General features: G+C 46.1%; 1 protein-coding gene across 2 annotated transcripts; it reads right to left on the minus strand.

Annotated features, from left to right (window-relative positions):
* On the minus strand, positions 1 to 21,989 carry LOC147015057 (protein FAM162A-like). 2 transcript variants are annotated; one of them, XM_085849423.1, is made up of 4 exons: positions 21,752 to 21,989; positions 3,000 to 3,096; positions 2,660 to 2,768; positions 1 to 792 (listed from the first exon to the last, which is right to left on the minus strand). In XM_085849423.1, the coding sequence occupies exons 1-4, from the start codon at positions 21,921 to 21,923 to the stop codon at positions 712 to 714; spliced, it is 459 nt and encodes a 152-aa protein (XP_085705549.1). In that variant the 5' UTR covers positions 21,924 to 21,989; the 3' UTR covers positions 1 to 711. The 2 variants fall into 2 exon arrangements, with proteins under 2 accessions (XP_085705549.1, XP_085705550.1); XM_085849424.1 differs by having other exon boundaries at positions 21,633 to 21,983.
* Positions 21,990 to 22,889: the final 900 nt, after the last annotated feature.

Below are 22,889 nucleotides of genomic sequence, written 5' to 3' on the forward strand. Positions count from 1 at the left end.
CAATGTCACCGATATGTATTTGAATGCTACAAGCAGGGATCTTTTGAAGCCGAAGCAGAAACGCTTCTTGTTCAGTTCTCGACTCCCTCTCTTTGCAAGGATTTATCCTCGGAGGATGATAACCGTCAGAAAGGATACGAGGGGAAGACAGAGACCTTTGCTCTGGCGAAGAACTAATGCTCGAACCCAGTTTCCTACTCCGTAAAACATCCATCGTTGAGCTCGTCCGCCGCTGCACACCGACATGAGTCTTCGCGAAGTCTCGTATTCCGTTGATCACAAGAGACAGGGCTTCTCACGGATAACATTACAACTTTCAATTCATGAAGAAGAATCACAAAGTTTGAGAACAATCCGCAAAACTGTTTCTCAGGTAATACAGATGTCACAAGATCTCTGGAAACATTTGTTTCCAAACCCAAGTCGAGAAGATATTTTGAAACATTTCATCCAAAAACGAAAACAAAGCATTTGCACAATTCTTTCCCTTGAAAGATCAACTGCACTGAAGCCCAAAACATGAAACTATACACACTTGAGTAAAACCAAGAAGAAGAACCAAGAATGGTCGAGAGAAGAGGAATCTTGTGCGATTGTGCGATTGCTGGAGTAATGGCGAGTACACCTGGGAACGAAGAAACAAAGAGGAACGACACACCGGGATATGAATCGAGTCACCCTACGGGGGACTTGTTGAGGAATCGGAGCAATTCAGTCAGACGGCACAGATTCCGCTTGAAGTTTCGCTCTACGTTCGAGATTCCTGGTCGAAAGACTCTTCTCTCTGGCAGCCTTGGGGAACAAAAAGTGCATGAAGAGAGGGGGAAGGGGGGGGGGGAGATGAGAGGGACAGAGAGAAACCATATAAATCACACGGAGATTCACGATGATGAATTTTGAACATACAATGGCTCAAAAAATGAGTAACAGTGAAGGAATGATTCATGTGAATGTCAAAGAAGGTTACATATGACAAGGAAACTAATGGTAAAGGGCTATTTGAGCATGATAGGTAGGTAGGTCAAACCTACGATCATATACGTGCACAGGTAGCTTCTCTTTTAGGCACCACTCCATACATGTTACCGAGTCTGACATGTTGGTGCAGAACAAGAGTACCTAAGAGCGGTCTCGTCTTGGCCCGACAGAGTATAAACCGCGAGATTGGTACTTCGCAGGTAGGCCTTTGTGGCACAAAGTCCCTCCGCCGGACGTTAAGCCGGGTGTCTCGTCTGTTAACAGTATTTGGCATGGGTTAAACATCCCATGATGTCCTTGATGAAGAGTTGGCGATTTGTCGTCGGCACCCTGACCAAATTACAAATTTGTGATCAAATCACCTTCACTTGACCGGTATCCTCCCCCTCTCCCCCTCCTCCATTCCCCAGCACATTTCAGACGTTGAGCACCACGGTGCAGAGGTGGCAGACTGAAACTCCAGGCCACCAGAGTGGACATCCATAGCAGTTTGGGACTGTGAAACCATCATTGGTTCACATACGGCCCCCTGCGATGAATGTCGACTCAACATCCAGATCCAGATCCAGTCCACCAGATCTGTGCAACTGAAGTGGTGGACAAGACCATCTGCCCGTAGTCAAGTGGGGCACGGTACTCACTGAGATTACTGAACCAGTGGCACAAAGCTCACAATGAACCACGAACGGCGAGGCCAACCCAGGACAGGATCTGAAGCTGCCGGTGGAATTCCCGTTTCCGACCCCCAACAGACTCCTCTGAGAGGGCCATGCTGGGTGCAGTATGTCGCAAGTACCGTGGAGAAATTCTGAATTATGGGAGTAGGACCAATGTCAAGTAGTACGATGAGGGAGCCTCATGACAATGTCAGGATCGTAAACTTATTGTAAACTCAATATCATGACAAAGTTTCACCGAGATGTTTAAAATGAGGTCTCAGGCCTGGTCTTTCGATTCCTCAAACACTTGGGCAAAACTAACTTTTCCTGGGTGACCCCCACGAGAGGGTGGGATCAATTGGGGCCATGGTGGTAGCGCTAGCGATGGTCATGGTTCGTTGCGGTACTTGTGGAATTTTAGATGTTATTATAGATAACTTTGTAAATCAACGTGTGCACAAAGGCCTGTGCTAATGCTTGATCTCAGTCACAGATGATGCACCCAAAGGGATTCAAGGAAAACGCTAATGAAGCATCCCTCAACTCCATCATTCCCTCCAGTGTTTCAGGCCAGCGGTACATCACCATCTCACGTCGTAATCTCCCCACACCCATGATCCTTCCTACCACCATTACCGCTCCACACATCCACTCTTCTTAATAATCCTCACTCCTGTAGGCTACCCTCTCAAACCATATTCATTCATCCAACCATTTGTTCCGTCTCCACTTCGGACCACTATTGGTAAGCAACCCTTCCCGCCTCAGCCTCAGCCTCATCCCCATCCTCAACCCCCCCCCCGCCCTCCGTCCCCCATAGCCCACTTCGGGAAAAATGATTCAATAATCAATCGGTAATTCTTCACATCGGAATTCCACTATATTGAAAATACAAACGGATTCATGGATGATGTTTTCGTGAATGAAAAACAATAATAACCTGCTGACGAGGGAGGTTCATGACAATGTCAGAATCGTAAACTCAATATCATGACAAAGTTTCTCCAATAAAGTTGGAATACCTTTTTGCCAGAGATCGCCATGACCAAACAACCGACGAGAGTTAAAGCTATCATGATGTAACAAGTTCGAATTCTTGCACTCTCTCTTGCAGAATCCAATTCTTTAACACTGTGGAAACACAAGAGCACATATTGATTTAGGAACGGGTGATGCCTGAGGTGGGGTGCCTGAGAAGTGGTGCCCAAAAAGGGGGGTGCCCGAGTGGGTGCCGAGGGAGACGAGGGGGGGGGCAGTAAAGGGTGGCGTCCAAGGGGGAATGCCCGAGGGTAGGACGCCTATGATCACAAACTGAACTCCCCCACATGCTAGAGTGCCATGTGCCAGGAACATATTACATACCTAACAGTTAACGGGACATCCTCTCTGCTGCGGTACTTTTTCGCCCAAACCAATACAAAGCGGTCAAAGTTTGATGGGTGATGTCGGCGTGTGAAGCCTGTAAAATGGGAAGACAAACGTCACACTTGTATCAGGTTCATGGTCTTACACAATGAGAAAGTGAAATTTCACATCAAAACATGTACATGTATGTTGCTATGTATTCGTACACACAAACTTCATATAATGCTCACCGTCCCTCATCAGCAGAGGATGGTGAGAATAAACTCCAAACCACAAACACGTACACTCACACAGTAATGTGTAATAGTTTGGGTTATTTTCACTTTTGTGGTGCTCTTCTCCATTCAACATTTGTGGGAAGTTGGAAATGTACAACATAGGTTGATAAAAATTAAAATATCTGGAAACAATTTAGTATCAGGTCAGGTATGGGAGCATGCGCCAGAGCAGCGCGTCGCTGCATCCACTTTCCGCCGGTACTCCAGGGGCCTCCGTCTGGCCATCCCCCAAGCATATGCCTGGCCCATCTCCTTGAGATGCCGATCAACCTGCTGCAACCACGAGTCACTTGGTCGGCCCATTGGCCTCCTCCACTCACGAGACTCCCTCACTGAGAGAATCTGGTGAGCAGGATGAGCGAATTTAATATCAGTTAACTTTAAATAAGTCTATAAAAAAATTAGGAAATTAAAAAAGTTTTTTGATATATATATATATATATATATATATATATATATATATATATATATATATATATATATATATATATATATATATAATATTATATTATCATGTCCACTTTGCACAAACAAAACATACAGGAAACAGTTTGTAGATTATTGTACAGTAAATAACGATAAATTATTAAAGTAATCAACGCCAGTTACAATCATGTGAATTTCCAGAAACCACAATAAAAGGATATCAATAAAACCCAGCCACCCTCCATAAAACCCGGCCGCCCTCCATAAAACCCGGCCGCCCTCCATAAAACCCGGCCGCCCTCCATAAAACCCGGCCGCCCTCCATAAAACCCGGCCGCCCTCCATAAAACCCGGCCGCCCTCCATAAAACCCGGCCGCCCACCATAAAACCCGGCCGCCCTCCATAAAACCCGGCCGCCCTCCATAAAACCCGGCCGCCCTCCATAAAACCCGGCCGCCCTCCATAAAACCCGGCCGCCCTCCATAAAACCCGCCGCCCTCCATAAAACCCGGCCGCCCTCATTAAAACCCGGCCGCCCACCATAAAACCCGGCCGCCCTCCTTAAAACCCGGCCGCCCTCCATAAAACCCGGCCGCCCCCCATAAAACCCGGCCGCCCCCCATGAACCGCCACAAACCTCCACAAAAAGTCCCCTATCAACCAGGCGAATGGCCACCCTCGTCACAGCCCCAAGAAATACTCATGAGCGTTTGTTTGACCATTATCTAGACTAGAGGATGTCTGGATCTAAGGTGATGATCAAGCTGTTACTGCGAGATATTTTGACTCGTTTTCATGGATCAAGGTTTTGCAACAGAACTTCACACTCGATGTTTTAGATACCCGAATTATTGAGACACAAGGCAGAGAGACCGTTTTGGTGTCCCATTGGAAGATCACTGAACCTGGAGTTTCATGGAGCCATTCCATTGAGCAGGAAGGTGATCATGAGGCACCGCTCTGAACCTCACTCAGCACATGCCAAATTACAAGGGCACTCAGTGGAGTGCACACCTCTACCACGTAATAGAGCAAGAGCCCGGGGGTACTTGGTTAGCTGGTAAGGTAACCAATTTTATTGCCTACCACAGTGTCCCATGTCCATCCCTGGGTACAGAACTGAACAACTGGCATGCCCCCAGTGGTGGGTGTGGCCAGGGGGGCATTACTAACTTACCCCAAAGTTGATCTGGATCAGCTTTGTATGGTAACCCATAAAATATCACTTATATCACCCAAATATCATCCTTAGTAGAAAACTTGCCTAATGCCAATCATTTTCTATGGTGGTGTACCCCCCCCCCCCTCCAGTCATCAATATATGACACTTCAAAGTTGATATAGATCAGCTCATGAGGTAACCTCTTGGAATATATTACAAAATGTTCAGTAGGAACCCACGTATCATGAATGCCCATTACCAGTGGTTTCCAGTGGTGGGTTACCCCTGCCAGTTGCCCGGAATGTTGCCTCTCCCTGGATTAATAGAACTTTCCAGATGCACATTCCAATGAAAGTCTTACTTAGTCAAAATTTAAAATCAAGGTTTATTTTTTAGTTTAAGTGGGTCTTTATTGAATTCACAACAAGGTGTTGCATCGGGATTACAGAAGGGTCAGCACCAATGGCAATATCGGCCCGATAAAATCAAGGTGATATCATGTAGCGATATTAAAGGCCAAGTATATCCTCTTATTTCTTCCTTTTTTTCTTCTCCCCTGCATCCCACCAACCAGACCCAAGAATGACCCATGTGTTGTTGAGTTATGTTAGTGTGACAAAGGTGGCAGCAGCGCATTGATCAGCACTGTCATTGTCACATGTTTGTCAAGTCAACATCTTTGTTTTAGAGATCATCTTTAGATAAAAAGGTGCGTAAAGGAAAAGGAACAAAGCAATAATGTGGGCTTACTGCTAAGTTATGAATATGTCTGTTTCTGTCAGAGAAGTAGTGAATATAGGCCTAGAAAATCTTGGCTAGGCAAGGCCAGGCCTACCTATAGCATGTAGTGCATGATGTACATGTAGCATGCGTCACACATGTTGCAAGGTGTCATGATTATTTTCATATATGGCCTACCCACTTGAACATGTGTAATGACATGGAGTGCAGTCTTAAACATGTGCCGGTATCCTACAACACCAGTTGGAGCTGCACCAATGAGAGAGGGCCTAGTTTAATATCGGATGGCACTATTAGATCGGGGCCTACCTACCAAATTCCACTGATTTTGAGTTCAACACGGTTTAATTCCCCCACTCCAAACACTAGTATTAGGCCAGTGTGTTAAACTCCATCATCTCTCGCTATGATAGCCCTTAGATACTGGGTAAACTAATAAATTAATGGTTTCATTCAATTTCAAACAATCCAAAATGGTTGTTGACATCCCCACTGACAGTGACAATGCTGAAGCATCTCAACATTATAAATGTAGTATCGAATCGATTTTTTGATGAGGTAGGCCTATAATTTAAGTTAAATATTACTGCATGTAGACAGCCTGTAAGTAGCTCACTGAAATGGACTAGTAACAATATCTTTCTCTGAGGATTATGTCAATTCAAATGTAAATTTTGAACCATATATATATATCTCACTATCTTTTCCATAAGAAAATCTGTATTACAACTTTTTTTATAACTTTTCAGGGTAATTGTGGTGTTTTCAAGGATAAGGATCATTCAGAGATACAGGAGGATTGAGGACACGTGGATACTGAAGATTCAGAGGATGCAGACTATCGCAGTCTGGAGGATTCGGGAGGAGGAGGTGTTGATCGTACTGATGAAGTGAACATAGGACTTACGCTAACAGATTCTCAGATACGGGAAGTTGTCGGGTTTGCAGCTGATGATGTCACGCAGGATGATGCAAATCAGGAGGATGTTGAAGTGAACACAGGTACCACTGCTCCCAACTGTCAACCATCAAACAAAGGTATTCAGCAGGTAGGAAATAAGGCTTTCTTTCAATTACAGGGTGGTCCAATAAAATGTACCTTTTCTAAATCAACATCATTTTAATTTATTCCAGGTGAAGGCTTTACTGATTCTTTTTTTTTTTTTTTCAGAAACCTGTCACAGAGGCATGACATTTTTGTTTGATGCATTTTTTTCTTCAGTTACAGCACCATTTTTGAACACTATTCAGTATTATTACACCCTTCCCTTTAATCTGCCCCAAGAGACATCTAAATGTGATTCTACTAGGAGCAATTCTTCCTCAAGTTCATGGGAAGATCATTATATAATCTGGTTTGGAATGGGGTCTGTCACACTCCAGCTCTGAATACATCTGACGCTGGTAGATAAAAATTGATGCTTAACCATCATTCACCTGAAGTAAAGAGTAAAATATTAATTTTCCTGGAAATGACAACAATTTAGAATTGGAAACATTTTATTAGACCACCCTATATAGGCATGTTGAAAGAGTTCACTTGAAAGAACAATGAATGCCCCAATCTTGTATTCGGGGCCTATGATTGAGAAGTTGAGTTTTATAAATATGAAATGTGGTCCAACGGTTTTGACACCCGATATGTATGGGACTGAATGATAGGGCCAATCAAACCAGTCTATAATTTCCATAAACTACGTCCAACTATCGCTCCTTGTCTCATCGTAGGTTATTGATTATGTGGGGACTTCACGCTGCTTTATCTGTCTGAGATCAAACGAAGATGACTGCAGACTGAAATCGTTCAATGATAAAACTTGGGCAACAATGAAGAAAACGTCTGCCTTGCGTCAAAATTTGGTATCGGATAAATATGCTGATGTAACCCGTAGGGTTGGCAGGAGCAACATTGAAGAATCAACGCTACACTTACATCCATCTTGTCGTAACACATATTCTGCAGTCAGGCGTCCACGACAAAGCCCATCCTCATCTGATGAGTCTACTGTTAGCAAGAATCCATGTGTTGAGATGAGACGGGAGAGTAAAATCCCAAAGTTTGATCAGCAAGGACTATTGAAGGGGTCTTGTGTATTTTGTGGCAAAGCTCGGAAGAAACGAGGGGGTAAGGAAGTACCAAGGTTTAAGATAGCGACATGGGCTGGAAATCAGTCAATTTCAGAGTGGGTAAGGCTCTCTACAAACGAACGAATCAAGACTCTTGTTTGGAATAATGTAGACCTGATTGCTAAGGAGGCCGAATATCATAAAACTTGCCGAGCTGTGTTCCTCAAGGAGACTGAAAACCATGTAACGGTAGAGGGTTCAGGAGAGGGGACATCACATTCATCGCATCAACACCACAAGAATGCATTTGTTTCCATCTGCTCCTATATCCAGAAGGAAATAATAGGAGGACAGCGTTCACTACTGGTCTCATCTGTACTTGATATTGTTACGTTTGAGGGGGGTGTATGCATTCAAAGGGTAATTAGGATGTTTAATTAGGTATGCCATGCTGTTCGAGTTTACCAGGATCTTGATGTAATAAGTAGCAATTCAGTGGTGATAAGTTGTCTAGTAAATGTCCATTTCTTCAAGGGGGAAATGATAATTGTCACGTAATTAGATAGGGACACGGGATAGGGTAAGTGTGTCTGCGTAAACCCCTTTTAGTATTCTCTGGAGGCTTGCCGTGACATCACAGGACAGTGCTGCGGATGGCTCCGCCCCGTGATCACGATTGGCGGAAGGCGACGGCGGAGGGCCAATAAAACGGCTCGATTGGAAGTGACGAGGACGGGAGCATAAAAAGGTTCTGCTCGGGGTCGAAAAGGAAGAGGAAGAAGATCGGTACCGAAACTGTTTTTTTTGGGGGTGGAGGTTGTTGTGCTGGGAGGGTGCTTGTTGTTGCGCTGATTTGGCCCTGGTTTCTTCGTGTCTTGTAGCCTTGCTGAGCCTCGTGCCTCACCTTGGTTGGCTCTGGGGTTCTGCTGGCTCGGATTACGGGGTCGAAGGGCGGGCGGACCTGCCTCCCTCTCCTGCTCGCGGTTTGGCGCCGGAGCTGGTTCCCTGGCGGCTGTGAGCGGACTTGGGCCAAGACCAGGAGGTCGACAGCACCACGGTTTCTCCTGCCCCCCCCCTGATGAGAGCAAGGCCAGCTCGTCCGATGCCAATCCAAGGACTGTTGCGTCCACACCACGGTCCAGCCTGACCACCAGGAATAGCTACGGTGTGTGTGTGTGTGTGTGTGTGTGTGTGTGTGTGTGTGTGTGTGTGTGTGTGTGTGTGTGTGTGTGTGTGTGTGTGTGTGTGTGTGTGTGTGTGTGTGTACCTGGCGCCTTAGAGGGTTTGAGATTTGTCTTTCCATTGGAATTGTCTGTGTTTTCCCCACGCCCGATCCCACACCATCCCGTCGAATCGCCCCGGATCCCTCTTCTTGCCGAGTCTTGTTATTTTTGGTTAGAGGAATAAACGTTATCAACTCAGTGAAAAGCGACTCGTGCCACCTTCCTCGTCCCGTTTGCGGTAGAGCGATTAGAACCGCCATCTTTGGGTTATAAAAATAAACCGCCTCCATCGTTTTGGCTCATTCTACGTTAGCGGGACTGTTCAAGTCCCGTGGACGTCACATTGGTGTCAGGGTGTTGGATGTTCGAACCCCTCGAAATTATATTTGGTATCGGGAGAATATCCCAAGATTAGAATCTCGTCACGAATTGGAATATAAAACTACTACAGGAAAGCGCGCGAGCGCGGGAAAATTTTGGCGGGATTTTTCAAATTAAAATTAATTGGCGGCAAACGGGACTTCTGCACCATGGCGGATGTGCAGATGTTTGAGGAGGAAGGCCACGTGTCTGGCAGCGAGTCGGGGGAAGAAGGGAGAGACGGGGGTAGGGTTGGTACCTCCCCCATTCCGAGCGTGGACCGTGCTTCATTGCCCGTAACGGAGCCGGCAGCGCCGGAAACCGGCAGGATGACGATCTGGACAATGTTGGAACGTTTAATGAGTGCAATTACAGCACAGGGGGCAAAAATGACGGCACAGGGGGCACAAATGGCAGAAATGACGGCACAGGGGGCAGAAATGACGGCACAGGGGGCAGAAATGACAGATCAATTGGGGATAATGGGGCAACAGTTGGGTGCACGGATTGATTTAATGAGGGATGAATTGGGGGAAAAGATGGAGAAAATGAAAAATGATGCAGGAGTGTGTGGATGTTAAATTGGGAGAAATACAAAGTAAATTCGAGGATAGATTGGAGGAAACAAAGGTAGAAATTACATTGGAGGGGGAAAATATACAAAAAAAAATGGTAGATAAAATTGATGCAACGAACATTCGGGTTGATAAAGTGGATGAAAGCCTGGAACGTCATCGTGCCTGTGTGGATGCTCGTATGCAGCTGCAAATAGAAGAGTGGGGAGAGCTGAGGAAGCAAGGGATGAATTTGGCGGAGGAGGTAAAAGGAATGGAGGCTCGTTTGGACGAACAAGATAAAATTATGAGCCAAGATGAAGTCTTGGATGAAGGCCTGGTAGAGCCGTCTTTTGTAAGTAGAGTGTCCGGGTTGGTTGAGGAGCAGCTACAAACTCGCGACGGAGCCTTGGAGGAGGTTGTGCAGGCCCAGAAGATCCTGCGGGAAGAGGTGAATCGGTCCATTCAACGTTTGGAACAGGAAGCAAAATTGACCCATGAGACCCTCACCACAAAACATCTTTGGCCACAGTGGGCACCAAAATTGGATACGCAGCCACAAGGGTGTTTGATCCCTGGGCTGGATTTGGACAAGTGAGAAACTGAGAAGCGGGCCACCGTAAAAGTGATCCCCCTGGTAAATTTTGACGGGTCAGGGAGCGTTGAAGCTTTTCTGACGCAATTTGAGTGTATTTCCCGACTAAACGGGTGGAATGAGTGGGAACGTACAGGGAATTTGGTGGCAACGTTGCGGGGACCAGCCGCAGATGTGTTAAACGTGATCGCGGAGGGATGTTGACCAGCTCCCACATTTGCGAGGCGTTGAGCCGTCGGTTTGGGTTTGCAGCGAACTGTGATCTGGTACGGGCCCAGCTCCAGCACCGCAGATTAAAGCTGGGTGAGACAGTGCAGGAGCTGGCACAGGACATTTACCAATCAGTCAGGATCGCGTATCGGGACCTTACAGTGGATGCGCGGGACAGACTGGCACGAGAGAAATTTTTAGCTGCTCTTCCTGACCCTGAGGTCCGAGCGCCAGTGGAGTTACAGGATCCACCCACTGTTCACCGAGCGGCCTAGTGCGCGGTCAGGCTGGCCTCGTGGAGTCGGCTGGGTCGGGTTCCAGAGAGGCCATCGGTGACGATCCGACAGGCAGAGATCCAGGATCAGGGAGGGGGGTTGGGAGAAATTGGCATTACCCAAATGTTACAGGAAATTTGCCAGAAACTGTCAAGTTTGATAAGGGGTAATTCGGGAGTTGGTGCGCCAGAGCGGCGGGGTCCAGCCCAGCCAATAGAGCAATTTGATTATCACCGAGGCGGTCCGGAATCGGAAGAGACATTACACAGATACCCACGGGGGCCTTTTATGGGGAGTTGTTTCCGGTGCGGGCGAAGAGGACACGTGCAACGATATTGCCGGTACCCGGCGATGGAGGGACCCTCCAATAGACTTTTAGACTCGGAGAGGGTGAGTCCTCCTGCTGAATCGCCAGGTCTATCCGAGATGCCCTTTCATAGGTCGGGTCCGGAGATCACTGTCGGGGGTCCGGGAAACTACATCGGGCCGAGCATATAGGGCCATGCTCGGCTGCTGAGATTGTGGCGAAGTGCCTCCTTTGGTGGAAAAAAGTGAATTGTGGAAAAATTGGCATGGGTTTGTAAGTGCTGCTGGGTTTTAGAGTGACAATAGGGACAATGGGTAATTGGTAACAAAGCGGGCACGAGTGGCTGTCCAATGGCTGGTGCGTGGATCGGGTGAGGAAAGTGCTGTGTGAGTTGTTTCAAGTTAAGAAGTGAAATGTATGGTGCACACGTTGATTTTTTTTTTTATTGGACATGGTGTGGTAACAGGGAAGGTCATGGTCGGTGAAGTGTTAGAAATGCAGGTGTCACATGTAAGGCCGATGGGGTGGGAGAGTCAAGTGGGTTTTGTGGGTGGGGATGATGTGCTTGTCCACAGGGATTGCTGAAGCTCACTGTGAGCGGGAATTGCGACCCCCTTCAAGGAGATTCACCCCTGGTGGCTAATGGTGACAGTGTCTGGAGGCAACTGGGAGAGGGTCTGGCGGGTAGGACCTTGGCGACCCAGGAAGGCCAGAGGAGCCAGTGAGACCCCTTCCAGTGTGTTGTACGGGATGAGAGCTGATGGCAACCAGGGGGGTGGGAATCAAAGGGAGCGGGGCGGAGAAACGTCTGGGTTGGACTCAAGCTTACCTGTGGGCATGGTTGCACCTGAGATGCCCCCATCATCTTGTGGTAACCCACCCCACGGCCACGACGGGATTCAGCCTGCATGATTAAAATGAGGACCATGACCTAGAAATGTGATGATGACCATGGTGTGAGTGTTGTGAAGATGTGTGAGTCCCACTCGATCCCGCACAACTTGACATGTGCAGCAAGGGCATGATGTCCGCATAATTTTGGGGCAAGCAAACTTGAAAATTGGCTCCCCAGGTAACGCTGGGTCTATTAGCATCCACTGGGGGAGGCTGTCAAGTGTAAATATCCTGTGAATAGTGTCGTTAAGGCTTAGAGTAGGAATGTAAAGTATAAGTGTTGTGCTTTTGTGGAACCTTTTGTTTCCCCTCCCCAGATCACTGGAAGAGTGTTGGGCAAGAGCGATGATCCAGAGGATGGAGTGCAACTTCGCTCAGTGCTCTCATGTGATAAAATAAAATAAAAAAATAAAAAAAATGAATGATTGTTTAGGCGAGGATAAGGCCATAAGGGGGTAGTACATTAAGCAGGATAGGGAAGTTAGCTGCGGCTCGCTGCCCATTGCCCCTCCTACTTTATTTCGTGAGGTTAATTAGGTGTGAGTCAGTAAGTGTTAAGGCTGGTACGGTAGCGCCTGTGATATACCTTGCAGGAGTTGTGGTACCAGAGGAGGGGGCAGTGTTACGTTTGAGGGGGGGTATGCATTCAAAGGGTAATTGGGATGTTTAATTAGGTATGCCATGCTGTTCGAGTTTATCAGGATCTTGATGTAATAAGTAGCAATTCAGTGGTGATAAGTTGTCTAGTAAATGTCCATTTCTTCAAGGGGGAAATGATAATTGTGACGTAATTAGATAGGGACACGGGATAGGGTAAGTGTGTCTGCGTAAACCCCTTTTAGTATTCTCTGGAGGCTGGCCGTGACATCACAGGACAGTGCTGCGGATGCCTCCGCCCCGTGATCACGATTGGCGGAAGGCGACGGCGGTGGGCCAATAAAACGGCTCGATTGGAAGTGACGCGGACGGGAGCATAAAAAGGTTCTGTTCGGGGTCGAAAAGGAAGAGGAAGAAGATCGGTACCGAAACACTGTTTTTGGGGGGGTGGAGGTTGTTGTGCTGGGAGCGTGCTTGTTGTTGCGCTGATTCGGCCCTGGTTTCTTCGTGTCTTGTAGCCTTGCTGAGCCTCGTGCCTCACCTTGGTTGGCTCTGGGGTTCTGCTGGCTCGGAGTATGGGGTCGAACGGCGGGCGGACCTGCCTCCCTCTCCTGCTCGCGGTTTGGCGCCGGAGCTGGTTCCCCGGCGGCTGTGAGCGGACTTGGGCCAAGACCAGGAGGTCAACAGCACCACGGTTTCTCCTGCCCCCCTGACGAGAGCAAGGCCAGCTCGTCCAACGCCAATCCAAGGACTGTTGCATCCACACCACGGTCCAGCCTGACTACCAGGAATAGCTGCGTTTTGTGTGTGTGTGTGTGTGTGTGTGTGTGTGTGTGTGTGTGTGTGTGTGTGTGTGTGTGTGTGTGTGTGTGTGTGTGTGTGTGTGTGTGTGTGTCTGTGTGTGTGTGTGTGTGTGTGTGTCTGTGTGTGTTTGTGTACCTGGCGCCTTGGAGGGTTTGAGATTTGTCTTTTCATTGGAATTGTCTGTGTTTTCCCCACGCCTGATCCCACACCATCCCATCGAATCGCCCCAGATCCCTCTTCTTGCCGAGTCTTGTTATTTTTGGTTTGAGGAATAAACGTTATCAACTCAGTGAAAAGCGACTCGTGCCACCTTCCTCGCCCCGTTTGCGGTAGAGCGATTAGAACCGCCATCTTTGGGTTATAAAAATAAACCGCCTCCATCGTTTCGGCTCATTCGACGTTGGCGGGACTGTTCAAGTCCTGTGGACGTCACTATATATATATATATATATATATATAAAGAGGAGTTCGTGAGCAGTGGAGGTGATGAGGACAGAATCAAAGATTACTTGGTGCAGAATTTTGTGCGGAGAATTAAGGATCGTTTTTGGGATCGCATCAATATCAAACTGGCAAACTGGCGCAAGGGTAACTTCATTTACAGCTCTGCTCTGACAGAAGATGAGGCTGTGGAACACCTGAATGAAGATGGACAACACGAGAATGAAAAGATAAAGTGGGCTGCCCTTCACCTTCGCAAATTGATTTTGCAACTTCCGAAGACCAAGACACCCATCCCTGCCAATGTCCAGAGTCTCAAGGAATGTGCCTCTACTCTCCCCACACAGCTGGAGTTATTCTTCAGAAGTCTTCTTGGTGGTTCAACACCTGCTAGTTTGCATGGTACTCAAAAGGAGGTAGCGGACCGCAAGGTTACCTGCATGGCTTCAGATGCCGTTTACAATATCTCCCGAGGGACTGTAAAGCCATGGAAGCAAACTGCTCTCGGCCTTGGCCTTGCATCGTTAACGGGATCGAGGATGTCTTTGGATATATTAAACAGAGCGGGTCATTCAATCAACTATAGTGAGACAAAGGGCCGAGAAACAGAGTTTGCATATTCCCTGGAGTCCGACAACAGTGATACACCAGATGGTATCCGACTCAACCCAAACTTAAGGCCCGGTCACACCTTGACGTTTTAGCCAGCGATGGCAACGTATTAAAATGTATGTAAAACGCTGGCTTACGTTGAACTTTTGATGTTTTTTTTTAAAGATTCGGACGTATTCATAGCGACTTGGTCTTTTGTATAACGCATTGGTAACGGACACAGAACGTTTCGTTGTGTTATAGATAACTTATACCAACGAACTCTGAACCTGTTGTCGGCCTACACAACCGATGCCCAACGATAGTCTAACTTAGGCATAGCGCATTGCACGCATCGCCGACGATGTCATGACGTAGTCTATTAAAAGGCTGACGCACAACGATTCGAATCATAACTGCCGTAGAAATGGAAGTGTCAACATCGCGGTCACACCTTGGCGATCTTGCCAGCATATGCCGACCGAAGAAAAATGTGTCTAAAACGTCGGGGCACGTCAAATACGGTATGAGTAAGTTTGGTATACGTGAGTAGAACGCTAAAGTACGCTATCATACGTCGTAGTAAGTAGAGTACGTCAAGAAATTTTAAACATGTTCAAAATTTTACGACGTACTCGGCGTATGACACACGTTCTGCATGCGATGGGGATAAGTTTTACACACGATATGTGGACGCTTACACACGTCCACAAACGCTACTTATAAGCTACTCATAAGTCGAAACACGTCGCGGTAATGTCTTTTTTACGCGAAACTTATTTCTAACTTGTGTTTGACGTGCTTTGAACCAATTATTTACGTAGTCCCAACACACATCGACGTATGTAGACGTATTCCAATGACGTCTTCCGGTCGACAAAAAAAATAAATTAACGTGTTTCTAGCTTACAACTGCCATATAAAGACGTGTTCCCAGCGGTTTTGGGAATTGGTATATAAAAATGCTGCTCATAAAAGGGGAACCCAACAGTGTTTTCGAGTCCTTTTTGAGTCGATGTCCATGTCAGCAGTAACAGTATCAGTATCAGTATTAGTATTAGTATTAGTGGTAGTTTGTTCATGTTGGCAGTAGTAGGTGAGTGTGAGGGGGAGGGTGTGGGTTATGATGGATCGTCCTTGCGTTTAACGATTTAAATGATAAACTCAATGATTTAAATGGCTGCATCTCCACTATTGAAAGTAGACGCTTGCGCTCAACAATTGGATTTTTTTTTACACTCAACGACTTTTAAACGGTACCACTCAACTATTTTCATTGTTTACAATGAACGATTTAAATTGCTGTCACTCGCCTTTGTTTTTTGACGCTGGGGTTTGGAAATTTGAAGCGTTTCTTCTGAACGTGTTAAAACGCTCAAACTCGACTATTTTAAATAGACGCTGCCGATGGACAATTGGAATCATAGCCAAGCGAGACATCGAAGTGTGAACATCCTCGTCATGCCGAAGAAAAGTTTGAAGAATGCTGCAAATAAGTGTCCTGGCCGTGGCCGTGGACACTGACGCAAGGACGATCCATTATACCGACGTCTTTCAGCCGATGAGTAACTTAAAAGTAACGTCTGTCGATGTGTGGCAACGATCGCGTAACGTGCCAACAACACGTTAATCAAGGTTAGAAATAAGTTTCGGGCACGCTAAACATTACCTCGGCGTGTCTCAACTTATGATCAACTTACAAGTAGCATGTGTTGACGTCTGTCAACGATCGCAGACCGTGCATACAACCTGTGGCCAGCGTAGCGGAACGTGTGAGTCATACGCCGGCATACGTCCTGAAATTTCAAGCATGAAAAAATTTGAGGACAACCGAAAAGTACAACGTTTAAAGCCAACGTACAACGACGTATGGAAGTGTTTTTCAGCGTGCTCTCAATGTTATCAAAACTTACCCATAACGTATTCAACGTGTGCCAGCGTTTTAGAAAAAATAATTCAAAAATCGGCATACGTTGGCTAAAACGTCAAGGTGTGACCGGGCCTTTAGCAACAGCATCAGTCTGGGACAACAACGATGCAAACATCGAGACACTGGATGGAAAAGACACATTCCATGCCACAGTTGGTCATACTTATCAAAATATTCTGCCTGATGCTGCTGAGTCCGTTAGATGTGCTTCACAGTTCCGAGAGGGAAGAAACCGGCTTGGTTTGTGGGCATGGAACGAGAGGTACCACCCTTCCGGAAGACACTCAATGAGGCTATATTCTCCAGTGACAGTGTTGCAGCAAATACTGCAAGCAGCACAGTGTCCCAATCAGAAAAATCAGATCGGGCAACGCTGAAAGCGCTGGATTTGTACTGGTTTTGGAAGTTAAGGGAAGGCAAGGTACCAATGCATGCAGGATTCACCAGTCAGTACATAAAAGACCCTCTTCCTCTCCAGAGAATCTGTTACATGGAACCCATTTCAAGCTCACCGAGTAATAACGATGTCGTGCGAGAAGCAATGGTTCGAACACTCAATGTAGAAAGGAAGCAAACCAAGATTTTGCCATTGTAACCTACGACTTGGCAGTGGCAAAAAAGGCTTACTCAATACAAGAGGTAGAACGACCATTATTTGATGATTTACTGATCTTGCTTGGGAACTTCCATGTAGATTTGGCCTTTTTACGCGGCAGTAGGGACAATGATCAGTGCAAGTGGGATCGAGTTCATCCTTACAGAGGCAGATGTTCTGGCAGAAGGATCCGTGAATGGATTCATAAAGGGGAAGTTTAATAACAGATGTACACGCATTCATGACCTTCTGGCAACTGACTTGGAAATGAAACTGTACGAGCGGTTTCAACTCACCATCCCTGAAGAGGAATTGGAGATGTACCATCAAGCCATGCACGCTGTCCCTGCCGATCCAAGGCTTGATGCGCATCTGGAAGATCCAGCAATTGTACAGCATCTTGAACAGTGTGAAACCTACTTCCAGGAGGTCGTTGATGGCCGTCACGGGTCAATGGCACAGTTCTGGGGCATCTACATTTACCTCATCAATCGTCGCCACAGAGAACTTCAAAGATGTGTCAAAACCAATGATGTACGAGGCTACATAAACGTACTTCTCAAGATCTTGGACGTTTTCTTTGCTTTGACTAGACCAAACTACGCAAGGTGGGGGACACTCTCCCTCCATAAATTGAAGACTGCGAACCCCAAGGTCATCAACATCCTTGAAAATGGAGCCTTCTCCATTCGAAGAACTAAGAAAGACTACAGCCGTTCTGCAGTTGATCTCTCCCTTGAACAGACGGTTAACAAGGATGCTGGCTCGAGCATGAAGGGCATAGTAGCGTTTCGAAACTCTGATCAAGCCTTGCGAAGACGGGCCCTCACAATGACCCAAAGGGCTCTGGTGGTCTCTGAAATGAAGGCGTTCGTGGGACTGGAGCAAGGAGACAGTGCAGCTTCCCAGTGCCGTCCATCCAGGGTGAGGAAAGACAATCTGAAAATGGCAGCATTAAGCAAAACCGTAGATGACTTCTGCAATCCATTCGGAGATGAGACATCGCACACCCTTGTGAATATTGCAACAGGCAGAGCTGCATTAAAAGGAACGGAAACATACTTGCTTTCCACACTGCAGCGGGGACAAACAGCAAGAGAAACGTTCAAAGAAGAATGGGACAACAGTTCTAAACGACAGTGGGAAAATGATTAACATTGGTACATACTTCATGGCAAAACGTTAGTGGTCTCCTTCGGCGGACAATGTCAACGCTACATGCCAGATGAAAGCAACCACATCACTGTCACTAAGCCAACAGAATATCAAGGTGACCATGAAGAAGCAGACACGTTGATAACTTTCCATGTAGCCAATATCACAGAAAGGAATGTCATCATGAGGGCAACAGATACAGATGTGTTGATCATCCTCATCGGTTTGCTTGGAAGGCAACGTCCAGAGATCCGGGCGAGGATGAACATTATCATGGACGATGGCATGGGAAATAGTCGCAGATACATAAACGTCTCCAACATTGCTGCTGTATTGGAAGAAACCAGACCTGGACTGCCCCGAGCTCTTCAGAGGTACCATGCGTTCACAGGATGTGACTTCACATCGGCCTTTTACAGGTAGGTAGGGACTCCATGCGCCATTTCAATTCCAATGTTCTATGAAACGGTCGGTGATGAAATAGCATTGAAATACGTGCAGCAATCCATTAAATTTTTGGTTGTAAAAGACACATCCCTAAATGTAATGCCATAAAATGGCCCAAATTATGAAGAAATTACCATTAATCTTACTTGGGTTTACTTGATTCTGAGGTTTCGGTATCTTTCAGGAAAGGAAAAGTCAAGCCACTCCAAATCCTTGAGAAAGATGAATCGTTGCAGTTCATCAAATCTATTCACCAGTATGGGGGAGCAATTCGATGATGTTGATGTTGACGTGGCTTCAGAGTTCGTCTGCCGTATGTATGTCCAAACCAAGACTCGAGACGTGGATGAGGCAAGACACAAGAAACTTATTGAAATGACTAGAAAAGTTGATAAGGTAAAGTAAAACTTATGAAGTGCATGTATTTGAAATATTTTTAGTTATGTTGGTTTCAGGTCGCCGAGTCAATCATGTCATAACGAATGTTTCATTCAATTTTCAGGAAAAAAAACCCCTGGCCAATGTGAAGAAGCTGGACTGTGCATTGCCGCCACCTTATCGAAGGACTCTGGAGATGAAAATCCGGAGATCCCAATACATCTCTATGCTGTGGACGAACGCTACAACGACTGTGCCGATGACTGCATTGACACCATGTAATTATGGTTGGTCAAAAGACGAGGGTATACTGCAGCAAATCTGGTTTGAAGGGTCAGAACTTCCAGACTGTTTATTCACAGATTTAGTGGAAGGGGATAACGTGACATCAGCTGGCGATGGAATAGATCAATAGGACTGTGAGGAAGAACAAAGTGATAGCGACGGTGAAGTCGATGCATGGAGTGGAGACTCTGATTCTGACAGTGAAGAAATTGACATGTGCGGGTGATTTCGCCCTTCACCTTCGCTCTTAATATCAAAAAGTGGACGCTTTCCTTCCAAGATGAAATCTTGATATTTCATATGATTACTACTAATAACTCTAAAAATGGTTTTTGGATGTTGCCATGGAGCAAATTGGCATGCAAGATCGACCCAGTTAAAGAGGATCATCTTGGCTTCAATTTTTAATTTACGTAATACAGTACTGGGTAGAACAAATCAATGTAAATATTATGTCGTCCGTGGCTCCGAATTCAGACGGTTAACAAGTGTTCAGGACTGAAAAGCATATTCAAAATTACTTATCTTGGTTTTAAAGGTATCAAACCCAGTATAAAAAGAATTCCAGTAATGAACAATTAACATCTGGAATCAGTGTCACATGGAATTCTGGGTGTTGCCAACGTGACCAAATTGCCAGAACGGACACCTACTGTAGAAAGCTCTGAAATCTGATAGCATTAGGTAATCACTATGATAATCCAGAAACTATAATTTTAAGCTACATATTTGTACCAGTACTCTTATACTTACTCGATAATGAGATTATTTTCTTATCCTACATTTTTGTATTTACGGTTGTTTAAGACTTTAAATTGTTTGACGTTTGCTTGTGGAATTATATCCCATAAACTTATCTCGTAATGAAAAATGCTTACTTTAACCTCTTTTTTAATAGGGTGTCCACTAGCAGATGGGTCTGAAGTCCATGGTCCTGAAAGACCCCAAAGAAAATAGATTCTCCTGCCTTTCGATACCTAGTGTCTGGTAAATCAGGTCGCCTAATTTTGTTATATTCCAAGAGATTATTTCATCGAGCTGATCTACGTCAATCCAGGGGAGAGTCAACTGAGGAAACCACTGGCAATGAGCATTCATGATACATGGGGTCCTACTGAACATTGTGTAATACTGGGTGTGCTCTGACTTTCAAAAGGAATTGGTCACCACTGTGGCTAATCCAGGTTTAGAACTAGAGGGGGAGCACTCGGGAGAGTGCAAAACCTCCGCCGCCAATACTGCTGGGTCACTCAAGTGAACCTTATATCTTATTCATTAAATATGATGTCAACAGTGCTGACAGAGTTATAGTTCTTTTCTCCAACATTTTTTTTTGGGGAGGGGGGGTTGGAAATCACTTAAAACATGTAAAAATGCAAAAAAAAGAAATCGAAATTTTGTTGAAAAAAAGTTGCAAAAGGGGGGGGGGGGTACACCACCAGAGAAAATGACTGGCATTAGGCAAGTTTTGTACTAAGGATGATATTTGGGTGATATAAGTGATATTTTATGGGTTACCATACAAAGCTGATCCAGATCAACTTTGGGGTAAGTTAGTAATGCCCCCCCCCCCTGGCCACAACCACCACTGTGGGCATGCCAGTTGTTCAGTTCTGTACCCAGGGATGGTCATGGGACACTGTGGTCGGCAATAAAATTGGTTACCTTTCCAGCTAACCAAGTACCCCCGGGCTCTTGGTCTATAATGCCTGGTCCACGAGAACATATCAGGACCAATACATGTTTGAGATATTGTGCCATAAATCGTTTTGGCCCCATCTCTCAATCAATGGTGAAGAATCACTTCAATAATCCTGCACACACACACACACACACACACACACACACACACACACACACACACACACACACACACACACACACACACACACACACACACACACACACACACACACATATACACACACACACACACACACACACACACACACACACACACACACACGACCACCTTCACCTTCGGTGCTGGAGGTAGTTCAATCCCCTCTGTGATTCAACAATCGTTTCCAGAATCTCACAACAGCAGCTCTTAATGGGTTTTACTGACAACAACTTGAAGAACTTCTCCATGATCTTGAGATCCTGTTCAAGGATCATACCTGCACCTTGTAGCCTTGGTTACCTGGATGACCAAGGTGGTGTCATCGACATAAATAAATATTTACCCGATGGTGGTGGGATGTCGGTGGTGTTAGGGTTGATAAACATCGGTGCTCCGAGGGATCTTTATGAGAGGCTTTCATGCAACTCATGTTGTTTTTCTCCAAATTTTTATACATTTCTACCTTCGTACCTAATATATAGATGACCACCATGGTGACCATTGCTGTCCGTGCTGCTCGATCCCTCACGACAATGTGACGTCACGCACTCTCGCCCTGTTAGATTACTCCGCGTCTCGCGCTGTCCTACCGGGTGGTTGAGCCACGACTTTGTCCGCAGGGGCGTCCGACTGGGGGCTCAGAGACAGAGTGCGCGCGCTCGGCCTCCCCCTGAGGAGCAGGCCAGGCCTCGCCGCCTGACAGACACGACCGGTCGGACAGACGGAGCGCAGCAGCAGCGACATTGTATATCTCCCTGTCATCCGTCTCACTGTGTCCTTTGAACTCAGACTTCAACCCGAGACGCACCTGTTTATATTATATTATATATATATATATATATATATATATATATATATTTTTTTTTTTGTTTGTTTAAGTGTTTTGTCTTGTGTCGACGTTTTAACGGTTATCACCATAATTACTAAGTTTTATAAAAACTCAATTTTTTTAGTCTTTGGTTTCGTTTTCCCTTTTCATTTAATGGATGAAAAACTCTGCTTTACAAGAATAAGGTGAGATGGAGGAAATGCAACATGAGCTTACAATTCACTCAGTTCTGAGTTACTACCGCTCATTACACCGCCGCGGTCATAAATAACGACGATTTTGTTTACCGTCTCAGGTCCTTTCTCTATAAATGAGACAAACGACCACGTACTCTCTTCCACAAAGGAAATTTACGAGCGAGCCAGCAGAGTTAAATATTGTGCTTGCTTTGGGTGGTTAAACATACAACTCATTGTGGCTCAAACCTGTGATTTTTACAGATAAATCTATATTTGTAACCGGGCGTGATTGGGAATCATCGTGTTCGAGGGCGTGGTGTTAGATAAGGGGCGTGGTCTCCGATGGGGTGTGGTTTCACATTAGGGGGTGTGGTTTCACATTAGGGGGTGTGGTTTCACATAAGGGGGTGTGGTTTCACATTAGGGGGTGTGGTTTCACATTAGGGGGTGTGGTTTCCCATTAGGGGGTGTGCTTTCACATTAGGGGGTGTAGTTTCACATTAGGGGGTGTGGTTTCACATTAGGGGGTGTGGTTTCACATTAGGGGGTGTGGTTTCCCATTAGGGGGTGTGGTTTTACATTAGGGGGTGTGGTTCTGGTTTGTAAAGATTGTTATGTTTTCTGGTGCCCTTTTACGCTCGATTGGCCCCGCCCCTCCCATGACGTCATCTCGAGCTCGGGCTCTCACAGCAGCTTCCCCACATCACGATTTTGAATATC

The sequence above is a fragment of the Eptatretus burgeri genome, chromosome 12 (genome assembly GCF_056783735.1).
Source record: "Eptatretus burgeri isolate ZD-2024b chromosome 12, Ebu_testis_v1, whole genome shotgun sequence".
NCBI lineage: Eukaryota > Metazoa > Chordata > Myxini > Myxiniformes > Myxinidae > Eptatretus > Eptatretus burgeri.

What these genes read in the sequence shown, in the direction of transcription:
- LOC147015057 (XM_085849423.1), bottom strand. Translation starts at nt 21,923, where the DNA reads ATGACAGGGAGATATACAATGTCGCTGCTGCTGCGCTCCGTCTGTCCG. An exon ending in AGTCGTGGCTCAACCACCCG is followed by an intron (nt 3,097 to 21,751) that starts GTAGGACAGCGC and finishes CCCATTTTACAG; the next exon opens with GCTTCACACGCCGACATCAC. An exon ending in TGGCGATCTCTGGCAAAAAG is followed by an intron (nt 793 to 2,659) that starts GTATTCCAACTT and finishes TTGTTCCCCAAG; the next exon opens with GCTGCCAGAGAGAAGAGTCT.